This window comes from Coloeus monedula, assembly GCF_965178545.1.
Source record: "Coloeus monedula genome assembly, chromosome: 19".
NCBI classification, from domain to species: domain Eukaryota; kingdom Metazoa; phylum Chordata; class Aves; order Passeriformes; family Corvidae; genus Coloeus; species Coloeus monedula.
The window spans coordinates 8687919-8714002 of NC_138799.1; the positions used below are offsets into that span (position 1 = coordinate 8687919).

General features: G+C 40.8%; 1 protein-coding gene across 3 annotated transcripts in view; it reads right to left on the minus strand.

Annotated features, from left to right (window-relative positions):
• Positions 1-144: 144 nt before the first annotated feature.
• SMURF2 (SMAD specific E3 ubiquitin protein ligase 2) overlaps positions 145-26084 on the minus strand; it is a 58464-nt gene continuing 32524 nt past the window's right edge. Inside the window, exons 4-20 of one of the 3 annotated variants that reach the window (XR_014226980.1) lie at positions 22606-22739; positions 22359-22424; positions 18572-18656; positions 17236-17319; positions 15869-16071; positions 15612-15696; positions 13406-13564; positions 9413-9623; positions 7855-7958; positions 6800-6914; positions 6199-6377; positions 5624-5761; positions 5279-5399; positions 3712-3913; positions 2616-2691; positions 741-2344; positions 145-655 (exon numbers count right to left, since the gene is read on the minus strand). Coding sequence is in view for 2 of the 3 variants with exons in the window: in XM_082294244.1 (XP_082150370.1) it covers positions 2245-2344; positions 2616-2691; positions 3712-3913; positions 5279-5399; positions 5624-5761; positions 6199-6377; positions 6800-6914; positions 7855-7958; positions 9413-9623; positions 13406-13564; positions 15612-15696; positions 15869-16071; positions 17236-17319; positions 18572-18656; positions 22359-22424; positions 22606-22739 (2062 nt within the window). In the remaining variant the exon portion in view is untranslated. Of the gene's footprint in view, positions 2345-2615; positions 2692-3711; positions 3914-5278; positions 5400-5623; positions 5762-6198; positions 6378-6799; positions 6915-7854; positions 7959-9412; positions 9624-13405; positions 13565-15611; positions 15697-15868; positions 16072-17235; positions 17320-18571; positions 18657-22358; positions 22425-22601; positions 22740-26084 lie in introns of all 3 variants that reach the window. The other 2 variants (XM_082294244.1, XM_082294245.1) reach the window with 2 other exon arrangements.

Below are 26084 nucleotides of genomic sequence, written 5' to 3' on the forward strand. Positions count from 1 at the left end.
CAGATTTTATATTTGCCATGTTTCGTGACTAGGGAGGCTGTGGCCACAGCCTAAGGAAGAGCAGGGGGTAAAAAAAAAATCACTTTATGACACTGAGGTCTCTCCTGTGAACAGTCACAAGAAGCTGTAAAATCCCTGGCAGTAGTAACTCACACCACTCAGACCTTGCACGGGCTGAGCAGAGGCTCTGAGTGGGTCTGGAGCTGTGGTCCCAACCACGGGCAGCACTTGGCGTGGCAAACAACCTGCTGTGCACCCCCAGACCTGCACAGGCACAGTGGCAGCTTCTCTAGCAACAGAGTTACCTGAAAGCCCTGGAACTGGGGAGCCCAGCATGGATGCAAAAGTACCAGCCCTTCAACAGGAGTGCAAGGGTCCCTTGATATGAAAAAAAAGGTTCTGATGTATTTCAAACCTGGCTGTCACAGCAAGTCTCTTGGCTTTCTGTTTACATCCCTAAGTAGCCTCATCCTGCAGCCAGCCCAGAAAGGGAAGCAAGTCCCTTGGAACAAAACCTGCCAGCAACAGCTGTACAAAAAAAAAAATCAACATGTGGATTTGGCTCAGCAGATTCTTACCCCAATTCTGTAAAAGTAGTCCCTTGCCCACAATTCTAACACACAACATCCAGTAGTTACTCACTGTGACAGTCAGACTTGGCAGAGCAAAGTTTAGTTCAATCTCCACAGAACAGACAGAAAATGAGCTGGTTCACTGTGACTTACACTGCAACATGGAACAGCTGGTTACATCCCATCCCTCTAGCATTTTCAATACCTTTGACTTTCCTCTCACTGGCAGTGAAAAAATAGTGCAGATTTGATGATTAATTGTAACCTAAGTTACAAAAACACAACACTGATTGGAAAAAAACTGCTACTTATTCCAAATATTGTCATGGCTGAGAGGAGAATGACACCATCTCTTAAGCAGCCCGATTTATCCACACACCACGAGCAATCAGACAGATCTTAACTGAGAATTTCCAAACTAATGTCAAAGTTCAGTTCCCTCTACTGGTAGTGCATTTTATTCCCCTTTGAAGAGATCAACCCATGTTATAAATCATATATATAATTACTTCCATCCCTACAATCAATAAATTATGTGCTCTTACAACCTCATTTCCAAAGCACATTACACATATTTCAGTCAGTACACCATGTTTCCTTAGTTGGAACTTAAACCCATGTGTCATGAGCAGCTGGACAAAGATTGTAACATGTTTTACCTGATAAATCTTTAGCATCAACAAATATAGAATATGATTTGGCTGTGTTCAAACAAACTTTGGTTGACTGGACAGAATGGGTTCTGGAACAAACTGCTGAAAGGCTTCTGCTGGCAAAGCCCATCAGTGTTTCAACAGCTGAAAAATGCAGTGTTTCGATTTAAGGTCAAAAGCAACAAAAAATACTCTTAACTGACTTGTTAAAAAAATGCTGTTTAAAAAAAAAAATCAAAACATCTACTGTTCATTAAGAAAAGGTTAATCCACATGTAAACACAAGGACTGTACCAAATACAGTCTGTGTCGCTCACTAGAAATTCTGCTGGAGGAATCTGACAAGTGATATAAATGGGACCCCAAAACGTCTTATTTGGAATTCCTGCTTGAAAAATATAAAAAAAGCCCTGTGGCAACATTTACCTGGAATTTACATTGCAGAATATAATGGTTTACTATAAGAAAATGCAGTTAACATGTAAGTGGCTTTCATTAAAAAGATTAATGATTCTTTCAGCCAATTTTATGCAAAGTTAGAATAATCCAAAATATTTTTTTTCCAAAAATAGCAGGTATAGATGCTGTTCAGTATCATACATTTAAAACAGGCTGAAACGTGACTTGTACCGACTGCTGAAGTTGTGTGTTGATATCTGAGAATAGAAATCAGGTAGGTAAATATAATAGATTACCTCTTTAAAAAATAGTAGTAGTCTTTAAGTATAGAATACTGCTTAACTGTTGAAATGTAGGAAAAGTCAGCATTCTGTATGTTCAAGATATTAGTTTTTAATAGCAGCTGAATGATCCTATGGCAGGAACCACAGAACCTATTTTCTTGAAATAAAAAATTTTTAAAAATTAAAAATCCCGAAGTTGTCCTTTCCCTCCCAGTGTCCTAGTGTAGAAAAGGGAAAGTTTCCTGTATTTCAAGCATTTCTTGAGTCTTGGCTGAGGGAAGGAAGGGCTTTCTGGCTGACAGGAGTATAAATAGAGTCTGGAAGAGACAGGGAGGGTCATTCCACAGCAAAGCCACAGGTCTCCTCAATGGCTGTGAGCAGCTTCTCGTAGAGCTTCTCGTAGCTCTCGTACGCGGGAATGTCGATCCTGTTGAAGCTGGGGGGGAAGCAGAGAGGTGTCAGCTCTCCAACCATCACTGCCAGGTCTATCACACCTCACTGAGCTGCAAATGGTGCCAGCAAGGCTTAACGAGGCCATGCAGCTCCAGCTAAACATAAGCCATCTCCAGTTTTCAGACCTCTGCTGCTCAGTAAGGGACAGCTTTGATTACATCATAAAAGAGAAAAGAAGTAAGACTGCTCTAAATACTCTGACAGCAGATTGGTCTTAAGCTACAGATCACAACAGAGAACTGAAAAAGTCTTACCAGGTATGAGCTTTCGGCAAATTATTAGTGCTGGCGTCAATCTGGTGTATTGTGAAGAGTCGTGGGCCTGCAGCACCTGAAAATCCAGAGGAGATCTCTACTACTGTGTGGAACAACATGAAATGTCTTTGCACTGCAACAACAAGAGAGCGACTAAAATACAACTACAAGCTCCGCACAAAGAAAGGTGACATCATAAACAGGCAGGAAAAAACTCCAAAGTCCAGTGGCTGTGGGACAGACTCCTCCTTGCCCACACAGACAGCCCTGCAGTTATATATATATATATATAACCTTTCCAGTTATGGGAAGGTAAGGAACAAAGCACTGATAAAGAAGAATAGATCACCTTTTTCACACAGTGTACTGCATAATTCTAACAGTTTTTAATTTAACTTCTCTCACCCCTCCTACACAACAAAACTCACACAGCTATACCTGTCCCTGTTTTATAACAGGTCTTGAATAGTGGCCAATTCCACTGTAATTCCATAGAATCACAATGTCAATTCCTTATAATTTTATTAAATTAATCTGACTTCTAGAAATCCCCTTAATGTCTCTGCTAAAGAAAAAAGACTGCAGCACAGCAATCATTTAGACTTGGTGTGCACTGAAGATGCCACAAAGGACAGAAGTGGTTACAAATGTCCAAACCTGAGCAAAACCGAATCCTGGTCTGAGCAGACATTAAAAATACAATTCACAGGGTCAGTGTTTCTCACAGGGACTCTGCTGTTAAATAAGAGTCTGAGCTTGAGCTGTGTTAGTGCATTTCAGTCTAAAAGAACCCCCAGAGCTGTGCAACTGATGAGGGCTTGTAAAAGTTAGGAATTAAAACCCTGGCTTCTGGAATACACCCAAGGAGAACCCCTCTAAGATCTGAGCTGGTCAGAACCTCCTGCCAGAGAAGGAAGTGCAGAACTGAAATAGAAGAGCCATTTGCACCTGAATAAGAAGGTACCAGACAAACCACGCAAAAAAGAACTACTCATAATAAGACCATTAAAATCACTCTTTAGAAGTCATATTGCAGCCCCCAGCCTCATTTCCAGCTGATCCCCGTGCTCCCAAGCACAAGCACCTGCGGTGTTACCTTGCAGTGCCTTGAAGCCCTGCAGAGGCACCCGGGAGGAGCCAGTCACAAACTGGAGCAGCCGTGCCCTCCTCTCCTCGTCAAAGAGCTCCACAGCTTTCCAGAACCATTTCACGATGTTGCTGTCCGGGGTACAGTGTTTTAACCTGGTATTTGCCTTCCAGTCGTTAACATCAATTTTTCCCAGTCCACAAATGATGAGCTGTAAATTTAAAATAGATTTATTATAGTATTTCATCATTGATCACTATAAAAATGGGTTTGGAGCCAGACAAATTATGAAGCAATGATTATGAAAAATGGACAGATTTTATACCAAAGGCAAATTATAACTTTTCCCTCATCTAAAGCAATGCAGAAATATATCTTTCTTGTTTTTTTAATTTTACGTCTGTACACAAACCATTTTTCAAGTGGACTCATTTCAAATTAAAAAAACGCCAAACAGCCATTTCAAGCTTAGACAAAAGGGCCTTGACCTGTCAGTTAAAGAGAAGCACAAATTCCACCTCTGTATGACAGTGTGGTAATAATTCACATTTGACCTCAGTATTTCTTTCAGGAGCATAGCCCAGGGTGCAGTTTGGGTGGTCCAACTCTGGATCCCCAAAAGGAATCCTGTTCCTGTGACATCACACACAAAAGACAGAGCAGCCTTTCCTGACACTGAGCTGTCAGTGCTCCTGAAGGGGAGATCCACAATGGATGGGTTAAGCTCACGTGGATGTGATCATAATTCTGAAGACATTTTCATGACTAAGAACACTGGACCTTCCTCTTTCTTATTCTACAGCTGCAAAGTGATTTTGGGTTAGCAGCTCACTGCTGGGAGTGAGAACATTCAGGATGAAGGATGAGCAATCACTGGTGTTCCGGCCCAGGGATCAGAAGCACACGGGAATAATTTACCTGTGGCTATTTTACATGGCAAACCCCTCAGCTCCACAGACTGCAATTACATTTCAGTTTAAAGCAAGCTTGGGATCTAGGGGTTTGCCTTCAGAGGATATTGTTTGGATGCTGGTCCTGACATTCTGTAGCACACTTGTTTGTGACAGCACCTTTCCTTCTGCTGGATTTACAGGGCCAATGGGGTCTGGCAAAACTCAGCTCTGACAAAACCCAGGTGCCTGACACCAGTCAGGGCAGTGCACCAAGGACTGGGAGGGAGTGGTGGGAGGGAGTGACAAGACTGTTCTCCTGGCAGCACCGAATTTCATATGAGGAAACTGCCCCATGAGAACTCTGCACCAGGACTCTGCTGGAGCAGTGACAGCCGACACAGCCCGAGGTCGATGGAGGTCCTGAGAAGGCTCAGAGGGGTTTCAGCTACTGGAGAGGAGCTCTGGCCACTTGTGCAGCTGCTGTGAGCTGTCACCTCCAGAACACTCCCACATCTCTAGTGGGAGGCACACACAGCCTTGGTGCCCCCCAACCTGCTCAGCCCCTTATCCTGCCCCTATCCCAGGTCAGAGCACACTGGGAGCGCCAGGACACAGCTCTGCGTTCCTGCAGCTCCAAGAGCCTCATTACACTTGACGACACAACACAACACCGGTGCACTGACCTCTAACTCCTTCTCATCAAATGTCTTCAGCAGATGTTGTGGGATTACTTCATTAAATCCCTTCTGGAGCGCCAGGAACTGAGCTTCAATTCCTCGTAAAAACCGCCAGTTCACATAAAGCCTGTGAGCAAGTGCAAATTGGGTTTGTGGAGGATGTATTCAAATACAATAAACCTGCAATTTATCCAGCCCCAAAACAAGGCCCCACTGACAGGATTACACCACCACCACTGCACAACCCCACAGCAAAACCCAAGAGTATGACACTGACAACTACTTCAACAAGTAATGGTTCCTCCCCAGCTTAGGAAACAGAAAAAAAACTGGAAAAAGCTATTGATGTACCTGACATATTCCTTTTTGTTCTCCTCTGTCACGGGGATGCTTTTGCCATTGGGTTTCAGCTCATGCTGAATGATCTCCCCATAGGCGTTGTGTTCCACACAGAACGTGTGGTCCAGGACCCCAGTGATATCGTTCTCACTGGTGCAAAGAAAGCAGCAAATGACTGAGGGAAAACATATTCTGCAAATATATTACAGCCATAATCTATCTGACAGAAGTACAACCTCATTTTTCAATGGCATTTCAAATCTGCCTGGAAGCAGAAGGTGAACATACAGTTTTACTATGTTACATTTTAAAACCTTTATCAAAGTTCCAGTGTTATATTTTAATAACATGTTACTGTTAATAATAGGTTAAATTAATACATTAATATTAATTCCACAGACCTCCACCCCAAAATTTGAGTAGCTTGAGCATTTTTAACCTTAAAGAAGCTGAACTGTGCAAGAAAGATATTTCTTAAATCTGCCTGAGCAGGACATCAAAATACAACCTGTTTCCAGGATTTAGGACCATTATCACATAACAGAGACAGCATGCTAACATCCTGAGGCACCCTACAGAGTACATACAGTATCCAGACTAAGCTGTTATGGAGATCAGGGTCAACCAATTCCATGTCATCCAAAGTAATTGGCTTCCCAAGCAACTGCTTATAGAAAGGCAACGTGAAGCCCCCGTCAATGTAGTGCCCATGGAACACAGCCATCCCCATGATCCGGCCCACAAAGTGGAAATAGGACAAGTGTTCCTGGAACAGAGAGCAGAGACAAAGCCATTCAGCTAAGTAAGACCCCCCACTGCTGAGGATGAGACAAAATTTTAACACACAGAAAAGAAAACCCCAAGCCCAAACCCTATGCAGAGGTTTTGTTTTGCTTTCATACATGACACACTGAGCATTACCTCCAGTCCAGGAATCTTACAAGTAACAATCAAAATAAACCTAATTTCTCCCAAAGGAAACATAAATTTACATCTGACAGAAAATAAAGAACACATTTGAGAAGCTTCTTTGATCAGTACAGAAAAGAAACTATCATCTAATTGTACAGATTCAGTGTCCAGCACTACCAATTTTAAGAATTTGGCTCCTAAGAGTTGAACCCTCTCCAGACGTGTTTGATTTCTGGTCAGAAAACACTGAGTTACAGCACATGGTACCAGCCCTACCGGGTTGACAGCAGAGTCAGGGTTGATTTGCAGGGTGTAGATATCATCTCGGGAATACTGGAAGAGCCCATAGTATGGATTCAACATTTCATGGGACAACAGGTACAGCCACTCCCTTAGAAAATAAAATAATTTAATGGTACTCGACAGACAAATGCATTCCTACACTGAGAATCTTTTCAAAATAGTCTGATTTTTTTAATCTTACTATTAAGCACAAATGAGAAGGAGGTTATCTCTGAACATGCTGAGATATGACTGAAATCAGAATCATTTTTACTGGCTCAGTAACCACACAGCGCCTGACAGCTGATGGATTTCCCAGCTTTCCAAGATTTTTCTTCAAGTTACTTATTTCCAAGAAAGTTTCTGACTCTGATTCTCCTACATCCTACATCCTCCTCCTACATTCTCCTACATCCACATGAAGACAAGACATTATTCACTTGAATATAGAGATGTTGGAATCAAAGCTTTTAACATAACCATCTTTAGGTAATGGATATATTTAGTTCAAGTTTTAATTATGTGTTCACAAGTCAGCAAATAATGGTCTGAGAACTGGGCATGTCATTTCTTTATAAGAGAAAAATAACCTCAGACTATTGACAGACTGAAGTTGCCCACCAACAGCTGGTTTTAAACATTTTGTTTCAAACAGCAGTGACAATTTGCAGTAAAGCATATTTTTTGGTTAAAATTGTGCCATAAAGCCAAGTATTTAGTGGTATTTGTTCTCAGAAACCCACACTTCACTAACCAAAGAAAAAGATGTTAATTTCAACAGATACCAAAACCTCTCACATATGACAATGTTTGACATGATCTGTAACTTGCATATTTCCAATACATCAGTTCTTTTTTTGATGCAGTTTTTGTTTTAAAATACTACCTAAAGCCATATATTCTTCTGACATTTAATCTGTTACAGAAATAAATATAAATAAGAATAGTGTAAAGAAAGCAGGGCTGACACTGGGCTGGTTCAGGATTCAAAGCACAGGGGTGGTTGGCAGGGTTGGGTGCAGGGAAGAGACAGAGGAGCCACTGTTTACCTGGCAACACCTCCATAATCAAGGCCTTCCTCCCCACGAAATTTTATCATTAATCGTTTCCACAGGTCTTTTGGCCTCATCTTCATGACTTGCCTGTAGGATTCCTGTAAACACACACCACTTTCTTTTATTAACTGCTATTTACAGAGTAGAAGCTGCTGCTGTGTATTGGAAGTGAAGGGAGTCTCAGACTCCGAGTCCAAAAGGAACACTCTTAAAGGGGACATTATTTTTCTAGATATTCATCAGTTTCTCAAATTATAAATTGTTTCTTCATTTTATCCAAATGGGATAACACTTGTCAAATAAAATGATGGGAAGATGAGAAGAACCATCTCCTATTAAATTTCCAGGGGTGAACAGTGATGAGAACATTCTCCCTCATTCTCACATAACTTATAAAAAAATTTTGTCAGACTGGTTTTTGCAGTCTGAAAAGCCAACAATGGAGCTTGTACTCTGGGTAAAACATGTGCCAGCCTTCAAGAAGCACCTTAAGAATGGAATCAGCAATGCCATCCCAGTAAATCCCAGTAAATCAGTAAGAGTTCACCAAGGAAACACAGAAAGCAAGCTGAAAGGCTGAACAAATGCTAAGGAATGAGAGGAAAAAGAAAAGTCTGGTTCTTATTTATGTCCAGTATCAGCCCCAAGTTTTGTCTCTACAGGACAGAAGAGGCAGGTGGGTGTGTGGGGACCCAAAACACCGGACTGAACAAGAACATAACAATCCTGTAGCCTCCCCTCCTTTCCTCTTTCAGTTGCTTACAGACTGATCTGACTGTCTCCAAGGGGAAGACCAACACAAATCCTTCTTGGCTGGGAAAAACTGTGACAACACAGTGGGGCAATCAAGTTTGTGGATGGGGTAAAAATGCAACAGGGCTTGGTGGGATGGTTGAAACTTCTCAAAAGGACAAACTGTTCTCCAGAAAAGGCCAATGAATTATAACTGTGTTTAGTCAAGTCAACAGAATGATTCTGCTGAATCATGTCCCAAAACAGAACACAGAATGCAGACACCCCACTGTGGCCATCTCTGGCCATTCAGAAGCCCAGACAGTTTGTAAAATTGCTCTGATTCTGAAGAGAGAATTGAGATGGATGATAAGAAATCCAAACTCTGAAGAGGAATCCTATTCAGTAGTAGTTTTACCTAAGTTACACTCTATTAAAGATCACTAATAATAGTCTAGTGTTGTATTTGTAACATCCCCTCTGAAACAGTCATCAGCTTCTCAAATTCAAGGAAGAAGTGACAGGATCTTCAGACACACAAAGTGCCTGGATTCCTTCCCCAGTCCCTGACACATCTCCAGCCACAGAGAAAGTTTTCCTTGACTTTGCTCTCCTCTACAGGGTAAATGCATCTACTTCAATTACATGGCTGTCTCAGCATCTCCCTGGAATGCTTCCTCTTCCCCTTCACCATGGTAAAATCCCAGTTTTAACTGCAGCCTTCAAGATTCCATCTAAGTGAACGACTCCTGTACACAGCTATGAACCATCCTCCTCCCCTTCCCTCCACATTAAGAAACAGACCAAAATCTTGAATTACCTCAAAAATCTCCTCCCTGGAGACCTCGATCCGACAGTGGCCAGCCTGAGGCTGCTGCTGGGACAGCTCCTGCCGCAGGATCTTGAGCTTCTGCACCAGGTCCCGCTTGTAGCGCGGTACTGTCAGGCACTCGGCCTCGTCCGGGAGCTGGCACAGGGACACCACCTGCTGCTGCTGCTGGTGCTGCTGGTCCTTGAGCTGGTTCTGCCGGCTGCAAACACACGCAGCTGCCTCAGAGACCCACTTCATCCATCTCCTGTTCTCTTCTTAAACGTTCAGGCTTTGTATCTAAACTACTTTCAATTTACTGTGATTATTACTGTGATTACACTAAAAACGTCTGGGGCCAGTAAAGAATAAATTCAGAATGATTTTATCCTGACTAAAGACATATGGTTCTATCTTTCTCAGCAACTATCAGTGGTTTTTAGGGCTTGTTATTTCTACTAGTGCTACTCTACAAAGTATGCAAAAGGTTACAGCACATACAATAAGGTATTATCCATACAATTTTACTACTAAGCTGCTGACACTGAATTTCTCAGATACCATTTCCATATTTCCTTTGCATGTTTTCCCTTCCTCCATTTTAAAATTCAGGGATCTGCCAAACACTCTGCCTCTAATCTACAGTCAATACCATAGTCTGTTTTAAATGGCTTGTCTGGAAAAGGGTAAGCTTACAAAAAGATGTTTGTACTGGCAGCTTGGCAGGGACCTTGTCCCTTGTACCTGGCCTAGTCTGGACCACAGGAATGTGGGAGTTCACATGGAACTATCGGCACAGATAAACAAGTATTTTTACTAGCAATTCTAAGAGCAATTTGTAAATCTGACTTCTTACTAGGAAAAGTAAATGGATCATGTTGCAGAGATGTTCTGTGTCGTTTCTTGTACACAGTGAGTGGATATTTTTATAGCTTTTTAGTATGGCATTCCCAAACTACACGGGATAAAAACTGTATTTTTAAAGCCTAAGAATATCATCTCTCTGTGGAGCACGTGAGAATACCCTATATTTACTGGAAAAATAAGAAACATTACAATTCAGAATGTTTTCCAGTGGAATGCTAATTTTTTTTTTTTTAATATCAAAGATCAAAAAATATTAGATGGGGCCAAACACCATTTTCATGTATTTTGTAATTTCAGCCTATCGTCTGTTTTGAGACAAGGCCTAGTAGAAAACTCTCCTGGCCAACCAAAATCCACCTCCAACAGACTTTTCCATGGGGACACCCAGAAAAATACAAATCATTGTAATAATTTAGACACACACTGGCTGTGTGGCCCCAGAATGTGGCTCTATGTCATTTGTGCCATGTGCATGGTAATTTTCATTTGTTATTAGTTTTAAACATGAATCTCATTTAAACTGTATTAACTTGACATACAAATTAAAGCAAAATTCTTGTTTTATCTTCTGAAATTTCTAATTCCATAAGGAGGACAAAGTGAAACTATTCCTTGTATAGGACTACCAGAAAAGGCCATATTTATATGCTGAAGTGAGCATCTCTCCATACCACCTTTAAGGGTAAAAAGTCACAGTTCTCCCAAGCACAAAGCTAGACAGGGTCAGTCTTAAAGGAAATGTAATCTCTGAAATGAGCATGAACTTAGGATCCACGCATCAAATGAAACCATTATTTTTCTCCTCCCAGTGCTTCCCAAAATAAAGAAGAACTAGAACTAGGAGGAGAAAAATAAAATGCCATCTTCCAGATTAGACTAAAAATAATCAGTGCAGTATTAGCTAAAAAATCTGCAGTGCTTAAAGTCATTATATCTCATTCTTAGTTTGTTTTCACAGCTGAGTGACTATGCTTGATTCCATACAGTGCTTTAAGGATACAACTAAATACTTTTCAGGTGCCATAGCTTATCAAAATTATCACAAACTCTTGGTCAATATCTTAGAACAGAACTGGGTTACAGGTCTGATTATTTTCATAACTTACAATGTCATAACTGGAAGAACAAATGGCTTTACTCAGCTCAATAGAAAAGTCAATATCATTGAGAGTAAACTTTTTCTCATGCCTTTGAACCTAAAACTATCACACCCATCCCACACGAAGTCTAAACTTATTTCTTAGATAATTTACAGAATGATGGGCCTAAGGCAAACTACTTTTTTGTTTGTTTTTTAAAGAACAGATAAGGAGGTGGGCTCAAGGCAAGGGAAACTTTCACATATCCTGTTTGTTACAATAAAAGAATAAACACCAAGAATGATTTATCAGGCAGCAGACTTTGCTGATGACACTGCTGGGTGAGTTTCTGAAATCCTTTACTAATGAAAGACAGATGGACAAATGAAAAACTTCAGCACACTGTAGGAGTACTCTAAATTCAAATAAATTCTAAATGGTTCTGTGACTCTGGAAATTAATAGTCAAACTGGATTTTCCAGCTAACAAAGGTAGCTCTGTTATCTGTCCTCCACAATCCATGTAGAACTGGCTACTGTGCCCCTTCTGCCATTTCAAACTAAACCCACCTGAGAAGGCCAGTTAGTTAAATACAGTCCAGTTCACTGAGTTTTCTACAGTTTAAAAATTGTACTGCTGTAGCTAAGATGGTCTGAAGTTCTCCTTCAAGTAAAATATCTAAATCTGAATTGATTTAAGGAACTTTTCTGTGTTTCAAACATGAACATGCTCCTTCACTGCTAATTTTTTTCAAGATCATTTTATTTTCAAACCAACAATTTCAGTTCAGCTAAAATTAAGCAGTTGTTTTAAATTTAAAAACAAAGCACCCAAAGTGTCTGGATGATGGGGGCTTACTAAAGTCCTGTAACATACACATATATAACCAATGATTTCTCTAAACAAAATACATATTTTCAATATTTAGGCTCTTCTCCCTCTTAGGGTTTGAGGTTCAAGTGTATATTGGGCAAAGGCTAGCCAGATTTTGTGTAATGCATAAAAGACATGTTGACTCCTGGATATGACTTTCCTTTCCTCAGCTTTGTCTTTTCAGTGCTTGTTCCCATTATTCTTTCCTTCAGCTTTTCTTCCCCATGATTCACTTCCTTACAGGACTATTCCTCCTACTTACTTCTCGCCCAGGGCTGGCTGGCTTTCCATCTAACCAACTCATTGTTTCTCCCACTTAACACCTACTCAATACTTCACAGGTGTTTCCCAAGAGTATTAAAAGGTGTTAGCAGGAGAAACAATAGAATCAAACTCCCAAATACCGTGGACAAGCCGGCTGGGAGAGAAAAAAAAAAAGTAGAGAAATAAGAAATATTTGTTTGCTTTTAGGTTTCCATTTTTAGTAGAAAATCCCCAGTGCGTAATGAGTGCCTAGGGAATAAAACACGAGCCAGAATTCTTTTGAGTTTCCCATTTTCTTTTTAAAACTGTGAGCTGAAATTATGATATCAAAATACTAAGGCAATAAAAAACGCGGTTCCTATTCTATTATGCTGAGTTAAATTACTGGGGCCTTAGTTTGAGAACAAATCAACTACTCCTACTCTAAAACTGAAGGCAGGAGATGAGTTATTTCTCCTTTACTCCAGGAGAATAGTTGGACGCTTGTGCACCCTTTCCTAACTCACCAGTATTTCACACCACTGGCTCATATGCAACTTCTTATTTTAAAACAAGTTCTTCATAACTGAAAATTGAATGAAGTATACAGAAAACAAAGTGTCTCTCTTGCTGTTAGCGGGGGGGGGGGGGGGGGGGTGGAGGAAATCTATAGGCCAATCTTCCCCACCACACAGCACTTGCTTCCCTCCCCCTGTGCATCACAACAGCTACATTCCTCTACATTCCTGCCTAAATGCTCCTGCAGACTTTTCAAGAGCAACCAAACTCATCTGTGCCATGAAACAGAATAGGCTGGTGGTGTGTCAAAGAACATTGCTAGTCCTTAAAACCTCCTGGAATGGCAGAGTTCGTCCTAATCCAAATCCAGGACCCCTCGGAGTCACTGCCTTCCCTCCACACGTGCCAGACACTGCAGACTCACTTTAGGACCAAGTGCAGGTTTGCAGAGAGCCGCGGGTCCGTGAACTGCGTCGTCCTGTTGTTATGGTCAACAAAATAAACCCTGCCTGTTGCTGTATTTCGGATCTCCCATCCAGGAGGCAGAGGACCAAGCTCTTCACAATTGATGTTGCTAAGATCCCTGTGAAAACAAATATAAAATGAAAAATACCTCAGCAATTGGCTTCCGAGCCGCACAAGCGTAAATGTAACAGAACAATTCCATGAAGTCTGAAAAAATGTATTGTTTAAGAAACTTGATCTGTTCAGCTGGAATCTCTACTCCCAAGGTACAAGCCCACCTCAGCAAAAACACACACCCCAGAACACATGCCATGGGGGGAAAAAGTTCTCATCAAATAACCCTCATTTTTACAAACTAACTTCAGCTGTTAAATTAATAAAGGCTTCAAACAAAAATAAAGACAATTGCCATATTGTCATTGCCGTATTTGTCAAAATGGAATTGCAGTTCTCCACCAATTTTAACATAAAACATTTTTTAAAACAACATTAGTCACGTAAGGAGCTGTGAATCACACTTTAGAAACTCATACAAAACAAAGATATATTTCTGAAGAGTTATAATTTCCATGAAGAATTACACATGGGATATGTGTGTATGGCACTGGCTGTTTTGCCTCAGAACCCCAAGAGCTTGTGGGAAGCAAACAGCTCTCTAACAAACTATTTCAAATCGAGGATTATATGAACAATGACTCAGCTCTGCCCTGAGCAATGCAGAGGTAGCACAACAGGGCTCAAGAAAAATTCTGCTAAAATTAGGAAGATGTAAATTCATTCCAGAGCCTCACTGGAAACAACTGCTGGTCTCCAGAAATGTACACTGATTAGTCATGGATGCAATTCACCCCTCAGACCCCTCATACTGTCCAGTGCAGCTCTTCCCAAAGGTGTTCAGCTCCCAAAATCTTGGGAGCTGAGGGAGGAAAGAGCCAAGGGACAGAATGGCTTAAAAGGTGCAGTCTGCAGGGATTCCAAAGACTTGAGGAGCCACTAATGGAAACATGAAGCTCTGGGATTGAACTTCTGCTGCTATTCCCCATGAACACACTGCTGCTGTATTGCAGGGGTTACTTTTGCTGACTAAATGACTGTGGCTATTAGCCTCAAAATACAACATTCCTTAGAAATGACAAAAATTTTATCCTCATGCAAACAATTCTTGTTCTCAGAGATGCTCCTGCTGTTTGTACTGCCACACCTCAGGACAGGGCTAACTTACATTGCACATAGAACTATTACACCCCAAACTTAAGGATTAGATCTACGTTGGTTTTTTTTTTTTTTAGAGCCTGGTTTTGTATAATACACAAGTCACTGACTTCCTACCCAACTGCAGCCTCAGCTCTGCAGGCAGTGCATCAAAGCAAGGTACGATCTTATAACACAAAAACAGTAACAAAAGAATAATTCAAAGAACAGTGAAGTGTGGTCTTGAGGCATTTTATCCTTCCTGGGACACCCATTTCCATGAGAAGGAACACAGGAACACCAGCAGCAACTGAGAGAGTTCCTCTGGTTCTCACAAATGCCAGCACAGCCTGCCAATTTCAAACCACACAAATCTCACACCACCATCCATGGACTTTGGGAAGTGTTTACAACAGGATTTCTTGGTTATTTAAAGAGCAATCAGAAGCTACCAATAGTTTCCATGATCATCCTTTTCTTTCAAACATACCAGAAATAATTGCATGTATACCATGTAAATAAAGGACACAAAATTAAAAATACTTAGGATTCGTTTTCTCCCAAGTGTTGAGATAATTGCAACAAGAAAAGCAGGTTGACTGTTTCAGTCCAACCCAGTTTTCACTGAAGTATCTTGATAGAGCTTCTTTTGGAAGTGTTCAGATTCTAACTTTTGTTTCATTATTTTGCAGAGTATTAAAATCGAGACTTGGGTCTAATTCATATGCAAAATCTAGAATCAATGACCTGTTTCCAAAACACTACTGTAATTTATTTCCTGATCTTCCACCTTTTCATTACAGTAACAACTTGAAGAACTGGGAAAGACAGCCTAATTCATTTTGATGAATGACTTGTTAAAATGATGTATTAGGGGCTAAGAATCAGAAATACTAGCCAGAGAAAACTGTGAGGAGAGAACTGCCTAAATTATTTTGATTTGAAATCTTAAGGGTACTTCCATCATTTCTTACCTAGGTACTCTTGGATCATGCCATGTGCTGACACCAGTCTGAGTATGCAGAAAATAGACCTGACCTTGCTGAGTTGTCCTTTGCTCTGTGAAATCAAGACAAATTAATAAATTTAAGAACAAAAAATGCAGTGTGAAAACTCACAAAGACTGATTTCCTTAAACTATGGAATGAAAAGAATCTTACACATGAGAAGACACAACCCATTTTCCCAGCTTCTTGAGATTCCCACAAGTAAACCCCTTTGATTTCCATACCATATCCTTCAGGTAGGTCAGGAGGAGTGTGCAGATGTGTCCTGCTCATGTAGTTCCTGTGCCTCTGGGAGCGGACCCTCCTCTCAGCCAGCCGCGGATCCACCGCCTGCCCGCAGGACGCACCATTGGTGCCGCTGATTGGAGTGTTCTCATCCACAAAGCAGCTCAGGGGCCTGCCCGGGCTCGAGTACTCAGATGCTGGCCTGGGGACAACAGGAAACCCTCAGTGCTGATGGACATGGGCCACACAACACACCTGGGGACAGCTGCACCCCGGGGCTCTGGGGACACCTCAGTGACTTGCCCAGCAGGACACCTCGACTGGAGCAGGAAGCTCCTGTTCTATGTTCACCAGAGGAACCAGTAACCTCCTCACCTCCAAACTTTCTCACTTTTCCTCCATGTGGCTGAGGAAGTTATGAGGCCTTGTTATTCCTTCTAATTTTTAAGGAAGGTTATTAGACAAGGATGGTGAAAAAGGGCTAAGCAAGAACAAAAGCAGTTGCTCTTGCAAGCAAGAGGAAACATTGACCAGTGTGATTTTGTATCTCAATACTGCTTTCAAAAGGATTTAAAATGGGTTAAAGGGGGATTGACAAGGTCACATGAAATCCCCAAAACAAATTATACATTTTGCATTTGTTTTTCTACTGTGTCTAGAGCTTAGAATGGATATTTTATCATACCACGAAAAACAGAAATAGGTAAATTAAAAAGCTGTTCAGTCCCTTCACTCCAAAACTGCAAACATGTATCAGAGCTGACAGTGTTAACAGTGCAGATTATTTTAAATCAAACATATCCATGCAGAGACCAGAATGATATTGAGAATGGAAGAGACCATCTGCAGGCAGACGGCCTGCAGAGGAGTCTGAAAAAAATGCAATGACACTGCCTGCAATACAGGCAACAGCAGAAGGGGTTTGAAGAACAGCTTCACAATACACATCCACAGGTATCAGAAAAAGTGATCACAGTGATTTCCAAGCACTCTCTAGCACAATCAGCTATAACTGTTCTGAGTTACATGGTCATACAACAATGTCTGACAGCTACCCATGGTCTCACTTCTTCACCGCTTACAATGTCTGCAAAATATAATGTCTGTATTTATAGAGCTCTACCACAGCATCTCTACAAGAAAGCAAAGATGTTGCTATTAGGGCAGGAAGAAAAGTAGTCAGAATGATCTTCTGAGTTCAATATTAGCCAGACTGCAGGAGAAGGATGCTAAAGAACAAAAGCATTCAGCTTGTGCAGAGTGACTAAGTAGAGGAATGAGCTATCCAATCCCCCTGTCAGAGCCACTTGGAACTGCTCAGTAATCAAACTTCATCCTCCCCACAGTCTCCCAAGGAATTCCTTACCGTGTGGGTCGCTCCCACTGAGTTGTCCGTGTGATGTGGTTTAAATACTGGATCCTTCCAGAAGCAGTCCTGCGCTCCTCCCACCTGCAGTTCAGACAGGCAGAGATAAGGCACTGAGTGGTATTTCCAGGAAACCAGGGCACAAAATATTTCCAGCTCAGGAAGACTTACACTGCTATGAATCACATTAGCTGAACAAGGTGACAGGAAACAACTGAAAGTTGAACTCAGAAATGATTTAACATATTCTTCCCTTGGAACCAGGCACATCATTAACAGTATCACACCTTCATATTCAATAACTGCTTGAATTCTAATTAAATCCAAATAGCCATGTAAAGAAACTTCTTGGAAACATCATGTTTAATAATGCATTTAATTTCTTTTGACCACTGACTCTAACAAGTGCTTTCATAACATCTTCATGCACTACTTGCTTTCACTAAAAATCAGCTTCAAATAATATGATTTTTGAATTATTGTTAAATTTGCACTCTGAAATACATGAGGCTGTACAGCAAATTTTGCAGTCACACAATTAAGTGAGCAATCTTTATGCAGGGAACATTCTAAAGCGAAAATTTAGAAGCATTTTCAAAAATGTTTTTGACTTATCTGGACTCCAAATTAACAAAATAATGCTGCTAAGGACTAGGATGATGATTTACATTTCAAAATTTATTCTCTGAAAACTAATTTACTCCTGTCTTTACCTGCCAAGAATCACATTCAGAAAGTCTGTGTTTTCTCTGAAGAAGTTGCTGACAGCACCAGAACCTAAACCAGACCATTTTCCTGTGTTTGCAAAACTGCTTAAGGTGATAATGATGTCATTAACTCTCACAGGGACAAACCAGAATCCTAAACCCTGCCAAGCAAGAACTTGGACTGCAGTACCTTTTCCAGTCATGTTTTCTTCACTAAGAGGTACATGGAACAAGCGATCCATGTTTATTACAGTGGATCTATACCTCTGCACAGTGCTGCAGAAAGGCAGCCAGGTCCTGTGGTCACTTCCTTGCTACAAAACTACTGCATGCATAGGTCACTTTGCTGGCCGTGATTTAATTCAAAATACATGTTTTCTTAGACAAGTTATTTTTCAAAGCATTTATTTACATACGTCACCTCCCCTTTTCCAAGTGGAGATAAGACAACAACCAAACTGTCAACTGCTCTGTGTATCCCAGCTTGCTTAGCTCCTGTTCTAAATGCAGAACTGCAGAACTCTAAGTGCAAGATTTAAAGTAATTTATTTTCACACTGACTCCTCACTACTGTACAAGTCTGTTGTATGAGCTGTATTTGTGTTTACATCACAGTGATGTCAGCTTACCCATCTGGTAAATCGTTATCGAATAACCGACTGCAATCCACAACTTGTCCTCCTGTGCCTATTCGGTCTCTGGACTGAAGACTGACTATTAGGATAATAAAAGAATTATTAAAGATGTGGCACCTGAATGCAAAATTACGGTTACATTTGAAAGAGAATTGGTACAACTTGGAGGACTAAGCTGAGACATGTTCTGGATATTTTTTCTTTCTCACAAATCAAAGATGGTTGCACAGGAACTGTGTGCTTTCATACATGGAATTCTCTACATCTTCAAAAAAGTTAGCTTAAGGAATATGAGTGCAAGTTAAGGCAGAAAAGGAAGTGAACTGTGAAACTGCAACTAATTGTGTGTGTTGAGATGAATTATGACACTCAGCTGGTGGCAGTGGGGTGCTTCACCTCAGGCATGGCAGGGACAGGGCCAACAGAACTCTAAATAGGAAGAGCTAAAATAAGGAATTCCTCCCTGGTTTTGATTCTGGTATTTTGTGTGCCCATGGGTTTCAACACACATACATGCACACAAACACAAAACCAGGCAAAATGTAACTGCTAGAAGCACTTCAGGTTTGGTTTATTGGCTACTTTTTAACACCAGTGGTAAGAAGTCAAATGCAACTCACACAAAGCGCTCTGAAAAGCCCTTGCTTGCCCTCACCAAAACCGCTTCACTTTTAATTTTTTTTTTTCACATGATTCATTGTAATGGGTATTTATGCCTGAAGCTTTTGTACTGCAATTATGAAAACAAAGATTTTTTTAGGCTGCTTTTGTTCCCAGTATCACAATTTGCAAGTGTCCAATCTGATAATTTATTATACTTGTATTCCTGCAGGGTTGGGGTGGTTTTCTGATGTTTTGTTATGCCTTTAACAATACAACAATTGCTTAAAAATCCAAATACGTGCTGTGGCCCACATTTCTTGAGGTGGCACTAATGTACCTCTGGTCAACCGTCTTCAAGTCCAATTTATACATGCAGTGAAATGATCTTACAGACCTTAACCTGGATGCAACCAAACTTTTGTAAAGATCACAAAATTTAAAAAGTTGGAGCAGAACTGGCAGATTTTGCCTGAGTCCCCAAATTTTCAACAATGACATGTTTTGAAGCTTAGAATTCAACAGACCAACCCAGGGAGCCCTGGTGCACTGCTGCGTTCCTAATCCATATTAACCCCTACTCTTCCGTGAACACTAACATTACAAAACAACTTCTTGAAAAGTTCTTGAAAAGGTGAAAGACACCTTTAAATTCAACCAAACCAAAATTGGATGATGTATTTATTCTACCACAACCCCACACACTACAAGTTCACACCACTGCAGTTAGGCAAGGTTTGGCAAGCAAAACACACAGACAGAAATTAAACTAAACAAAGGCAATTACCTTCTCTTTGCCTACGTGAGGACCAAAATTTGTGCACAGCTTCATTTTGTAATAAGTAAGGGCTCATTTTTTTCTGCACTGCCACATCAGAAATAAAGTGGTGGCACAGAAGAGCTGCAAGATTAAGACACAGTTCAGGTGCCCCTGGATCCATTGCTCAAAATGCCTCCCTTTCTTCCTCTCTTTGAAGATAACCCAGGGATTTCAGATAAAGATCCCCTTAGTCCCTGTACCAAGGCATACCCACTGTGCACTTGATTTTCAAGATTATCATCTGCTGAAGGCATCAATTACATTTTAATACTGGTTTCCAATCTTGCATGGTCTCTGAATTCAAGAGAGTTTATAATTTGAAGAACTGAGAGTGTATTTATAACTTATTATCTTTTCTTATTTTTAATCCAGATTTCTTCACCATCCAGCTACTGCAGTGGAATTATCTAGTTTTACTCAGCCTCATTCATCCACTCAACAAAGCTGCATTAGCAAAGAAAGATTAAAATATAAGAAGATTAATAATGACAACTAAAATAAAAAAGACAGGAGTCTCTGGAATCTTACCAAGGATGCATTAAATTAAAACAGAGCCATGACTGAGTAAACTTAATCTTCCTGATGATATCAACAGAAAACAGAACACACTGATTTGCTCTGGGTCTCTGCTGTAACCTGACAAGGTGGTTTTTTGTAGCTTCAGTGCACGATCCAACAGCTCCTGGTGTTCAGGGGCAGCCCCAGCAGCATCCCAACAGAGCCAGTGCTGCTGTGGCTGCACCACTTCTCATGGGCACATCAGCTAAAGCCAACCTGGCAGTCTAGTTTACGCCCACACTGCTAACTAGTTTTGACAACTTCTCCCTGACTAGTTCTCTGACCAGCTCTCTTGAAGTCTCTTTGCCATTGCACACTGCAATGGATTTGCCACAGCCTTCCCAGACCTTTCTGTTTTGGGGAGGGGTTTTGGGTTTGGTTTTTTGGTTTGGTTTTTTTTTTCCCCTTTAATGAACAACAGCATCCCCCAGCCATGCTGACCAGGGTGTGAGTTCATACTCTGGAGGGCAGCATGAGAGCACAGTCCCTGCTCCATGGTGTGAGCAGAATGGAGCTCCCTGCTCCCAGCACACCCTGAACCTGCTCTCCTGTGCATCCAGCTCAGCCTCCTCTCCAAAGGCACCCCACAAACAAAGCTGCACACACACACAGGGATGCTCAGGGGACCAGTACACTGGAGCAAACCCAGCAAGCAAACCAAACCCAGAACAAAACACACCCCAGAAAAGTGACTGATTTATCCTTTACTCTTCCATACAAGCTCATGTGGAAAATTTAATCAAGAACAGCCTGAAGTGTCAGCAATGCACTTACAATTCCACATTTCTACCATCATTTGACTCTCCTGTGCCACCACACTCTTATCTTAATGCAAGCACTTGAAGATCAGACGGAGACAGCTGGTTAAGGCAACACAAAAAGTCACAGGTGCTATTCAACAGAGCACTCTGAGGGAGGCAAACAAACACACTTATTTGCTGACTGATATTTCAGTGGTGTTCCCTGGCTGACAGAAGCACTGCTTGGATATCATTTCAACTAGGAACTGAACATAAAACTGAGCACAAAAATTCACTCTTCTTTTTACATCATGTCCAAATATTGTCAGTAATGTCTTGCTATAAAAATAAAGAACTTCCTTATCCTGACCAACTTTTGACTTAAATGACCTATTAGAAATGCTGCCATCACAAAGAACTGAGAAGGCACCAAGAAGAGAGTGTTTATGAAGTTTTTTGTGGATACTTTCTTTTCAATTTGCCAGCTTCTTTTTAATTAAGTTATTTAAAGTTTACAAGTTCAGAGAATGACAAAGCACAGTTATTGAGGTTGGTGACAGACTTGTTAATAAGCCATGAAAACACAGAATTAATTGACCAAGTCATGCCAGACAGCAATTTTACTTGCTTGTAAGCAAGATACTTCACACTTTCCCAAAACCCAGCACAACCTTGCTGGAGCTCTCAATGGCAAAGAATTTTGTAGTCAGTTTTTCACAGAGTTCATACTCAGTTCAAACTGCCACCATTCTTTACAGTGAAATGAAAAACTTCCTAAATAAATTTTTTTATTACCTATGGTCTTATTTGCCCCAACACTTACTATAATACTTTGGTTTGGGGTTTTATGTTGGTGGTTTGAACATTTTGTTTTGGCTTTTCGTTTGGTGTTTGGAATTTTTTTTAATTCTCTGCCTACATACTTCTAGCCTGAGGTCCAAATGGCTCTGGCAGTACACAGGAGAATTCAGTATAGAAAACTGACATACAGGAAGGGTATTTCTACAGCTACCATAGAAACTAAAGATAAAAAGAGAACTAAAAGATAAAAACCTTTACTCACCTACTATCTGTCCTCTAACAGTATCGTTGTCATTTGGCCCAAGCTTGCACAGATCCAGCCTCTGATCTACAAATGAGGGCACAAGGTATAAATCATACAATGAAACAAACACCATCACAAACTACCAAACCAACTGGAATACACAAGCTTTATAAAACCCAGCAAAAACCCAATTAACTGTCATTCTTCAAAAGTCTGTGCATGCAAGCTTGGGCTGAAAGAAGAAACTTGTCCTTAGCTTACTTACAACCAGTGTCTTTAAGGCGGTTGATTGCATTTGAAAGAAGTCTCACACAACCCAAAAAACCAGCTCCCTGCTTTTTATGAATTTTCTTGTGATTCCACACACTGATTGTTATTGAATCCGACTTCCCAATATATCTGAAAAACGTGGAAAAAACAGTACTGTCAATGGCACTTACTGAACACTTTGATGATGCATCAGAAATCACCTTGGGGGGAAAAAAGATCATCAACCACTATATTAAAAATTTAACACACACTGTAATGGCAAGGGAGAGCACGTCATCTGCAGGTAAGATGTACACATTGTACTTCAATGGAAGCATATCTCATGGAGGAGCTCGCTTGAACACAAACTGCTCTAAAAACCTGATTCTGGGAGAAGGCATTCATGTGACCCAACCAAAATCTGTTCTAACAGCGACATGAGCAGGCTGCGGGCTGGCCCTCGACCTCAGCTCTCCGAGCAGCCACAAACATGCTCAGCTCTGTGCCCCAGCTCAGCCTATCCCAAGGGAGGGCAATGCTCATGGCATATCAGCAGTGTCTGGGATCAGTGGGAGCAGGGACAGCAGCCCCAGCACCCGGACGGGAGCCACAAGCTCTTCAGGGGCTGCTCCTCCAAACACCAGGAATGCAGGGACCCCCCTGCAGGTGCTTCCGAGCACCCAGGACGATGTCAGGCCAAGCCATCACACAGCTGCAGTTAACCAAGCCCTGGAGGCTGATTTACCCTCAGCAAAATATGTTTGGGACATACATTAGACATCACAGCCATGACAAGTGTTCACACAGGGTTTTAGCTGGGATGTGCCACGTTCCCCTCCTGCCCCTGCTCACACCAGGACTGTCTCCTCACAGCATTCCCACAGACATGCTTGGCAAAACCTGGATCTGTGTTCATTGCCTTGGAGAAATTTGGACACTGTAGGCTGTTTCACTTTTTTTGTTTGAAGCTTTGTTCTTCAGAGGCAATTACTTCGTGAGCTCGTTTTTGTTTTCAAAACTTTCAGAGGACAATTTCAAAACACTCAAGAGAAACCATCCATTGCCAATACTGAATTATTATGGCTGTTTCAAACTGAAGGAAATGAATTTGTAACTATGGCTTAGATCCCAAGAACTGCTTGTAGTTCTCTCTTCCCAGACCACAAATTCTGGCCTTAGTTTAGTTTCAAGTGCTTCTTTTTTGTTTGTTTTTGAATGAAAACTGATTAACCAATGTCTAAATACATCTCCCCATTGACTGTGCCTTTATTGGCTTTTAAACATCTTAATATTTTCATAAAGATAGAAATGATACTGTCAAGGTAGGCAAACCAAATAATTGAACTAACTGGCATGGCTTAAAATTACAGCTGTGATCAGGTTAACACTTCTCCCATTTTTCCTTTTCCAAAAAGCAGAACTTTTACAACTTCTTTTTCCTACCTGCAGACAGCAACTGACCCGAGAAGTAGAAGACAGAATAGCCTGATGGTTTAAAGTAACCACTGCACATTTATACAAAAACAAACAAACCCAAACAAAACACAAACTTCACATAAAAAAGCCCCAAAGTTTTTTGAACAGTAAACTGATTGTATAACATAGGTCAGATTTTTGGCCTTACAACCTTGACAATGCCAATTTTGCATAAAGAAACAAGATGAAGATGGGTAATCACGTGCACAGTTGCAGTCTACAATGTTTTATGTACTTAAAATAAATTCTTATGAGAACAATGTAGGTGCACTTAAAAATAAAAGACTTATCATGACCTGTCTTGAATTTTCCAGTTTTCCTTGTTGCTTTAAAAAAGTCAAAGGTATATGGTTAAACACAATTTCATAACAGAACAGTTTGAATAATATGTAGAAGAGCTGAATACACAACAGTTTCCAAGAATTCCTGTAATGTTTCAGGGTGAGGTTCTCAGGGTTGGGATGAACAGTCACCATCCACACCAAACAGGTGAGGACTCCACATGCCACTATAACCTACTCTTGTTTTTTGCACCCAAAAACCTGGGCTGGTTCACACTTTTAAAGAAAACAAGCAAGACAAGCTTCATTTTTCCAAATAAAAATGTCTCTTTTTTTAATAAAGGAAGAAAATAAATAGTTACGTAACATCTAGTTGGCTTTACAGCAAAATGTTTCATCTATATTTCTGCATCATTTCAGGCATGAAAACTCATAGTTGTATTTAGAGAGTGACAATAGGATAAGTTGACATTTCCAATTCATTTGGTGGATAAGTTACATTTGTTTTACATCAACAAAGTTCCAACATAAAAGCCTGATTTAGGAATTTTATTTTTTATTTAAAAAGTATGTTCCAAAAAGTAAAGTGCAATAAACCAAACCAGACACAAAAAAAACCTCCCCCCTGCCCCGTTTCGTTGGATGACTCTCTCTTCCTCCTCATAATTAAAGTTCTTGGAGCTTGTATTTCTTTTTTCCCTCTATCCTATCAGCAACATCTATTCCACAGCTTCAGTATTTCAACAGATATAACAGGATTAGTATTAATGAAGTGGAAACACAGAAATTCAATTGCACAGACATTTTGTTAACTTCCATATTTCCAGAACCTTTAAAATTAGGGCTCTGGTTAAGAACTGCATGTTCAGAAATTTTAATTTCCCTACTCTTCCACTTCTAAGAAAAAAAATCAAATTCATGCCTTACTAGAAACCTCTAAATTATTTTAATAAAAATTTAAAACACAGGGACAATTGTTATTTTGTTGACCACTTAGGAAGGTTTGGTATCAAGTGACTTTTCATCCCTATGGCATTACATACACTTTCCCTGAAGAGTCCAGCTCGCTGGAGAAATGTGGAATGAAGAAAGTGGAAAAAAATATTCCTGAAAAAACACACCTTTTCCTGATCACAAGCCAGACATACTCCTTCCAGAAAGAGAGAAAAATGCAGCATCACGAGGTATGAACTCAGGTTTGGAAGCCAGGAATTCCCTATTTCTAATCCATGCTGTCACACAGACTGTTTTTACAACCTGGATGAACTACTTGGTTTGTTTCTCCATTTTCCCATTTCTGACTTTTTTTCTAATATAATCTCAGTGTTCTGCTTTGAGTTACCAGCTTCTTTCAGACTGAGGAGAGGAGGGTGTGAAGAGACAGAATGAAAAACAGCACCCCAATTTTTTCTCTCCCATATTCATTCACTTCCCTCCTGGCACTGCTCATCTCTGGCAGCAACTGAAGGGTGTTTGAGCCATTCGGATGGTCACCAGGACCTGCCAGGGACTGTGGCTGAGGCAGGAAAGTAACAGGAATGGAGCAGGGACACGTGGTACGCACTGGCTGCTGCAAAGGGCATCAGCTTCATCCAACTGGCCTCAATCACCATGTGGAGAAGGAAAAGCAGTTGCACAGAGCTGTTTGATGGCTCTTTAGGAGCCTAATCCAGGATGGGATTGTCTAAAGCAGCACTAGGCAGAGCTGCTGCCTTCTCTCCCCGAGAAAAATCCAGGA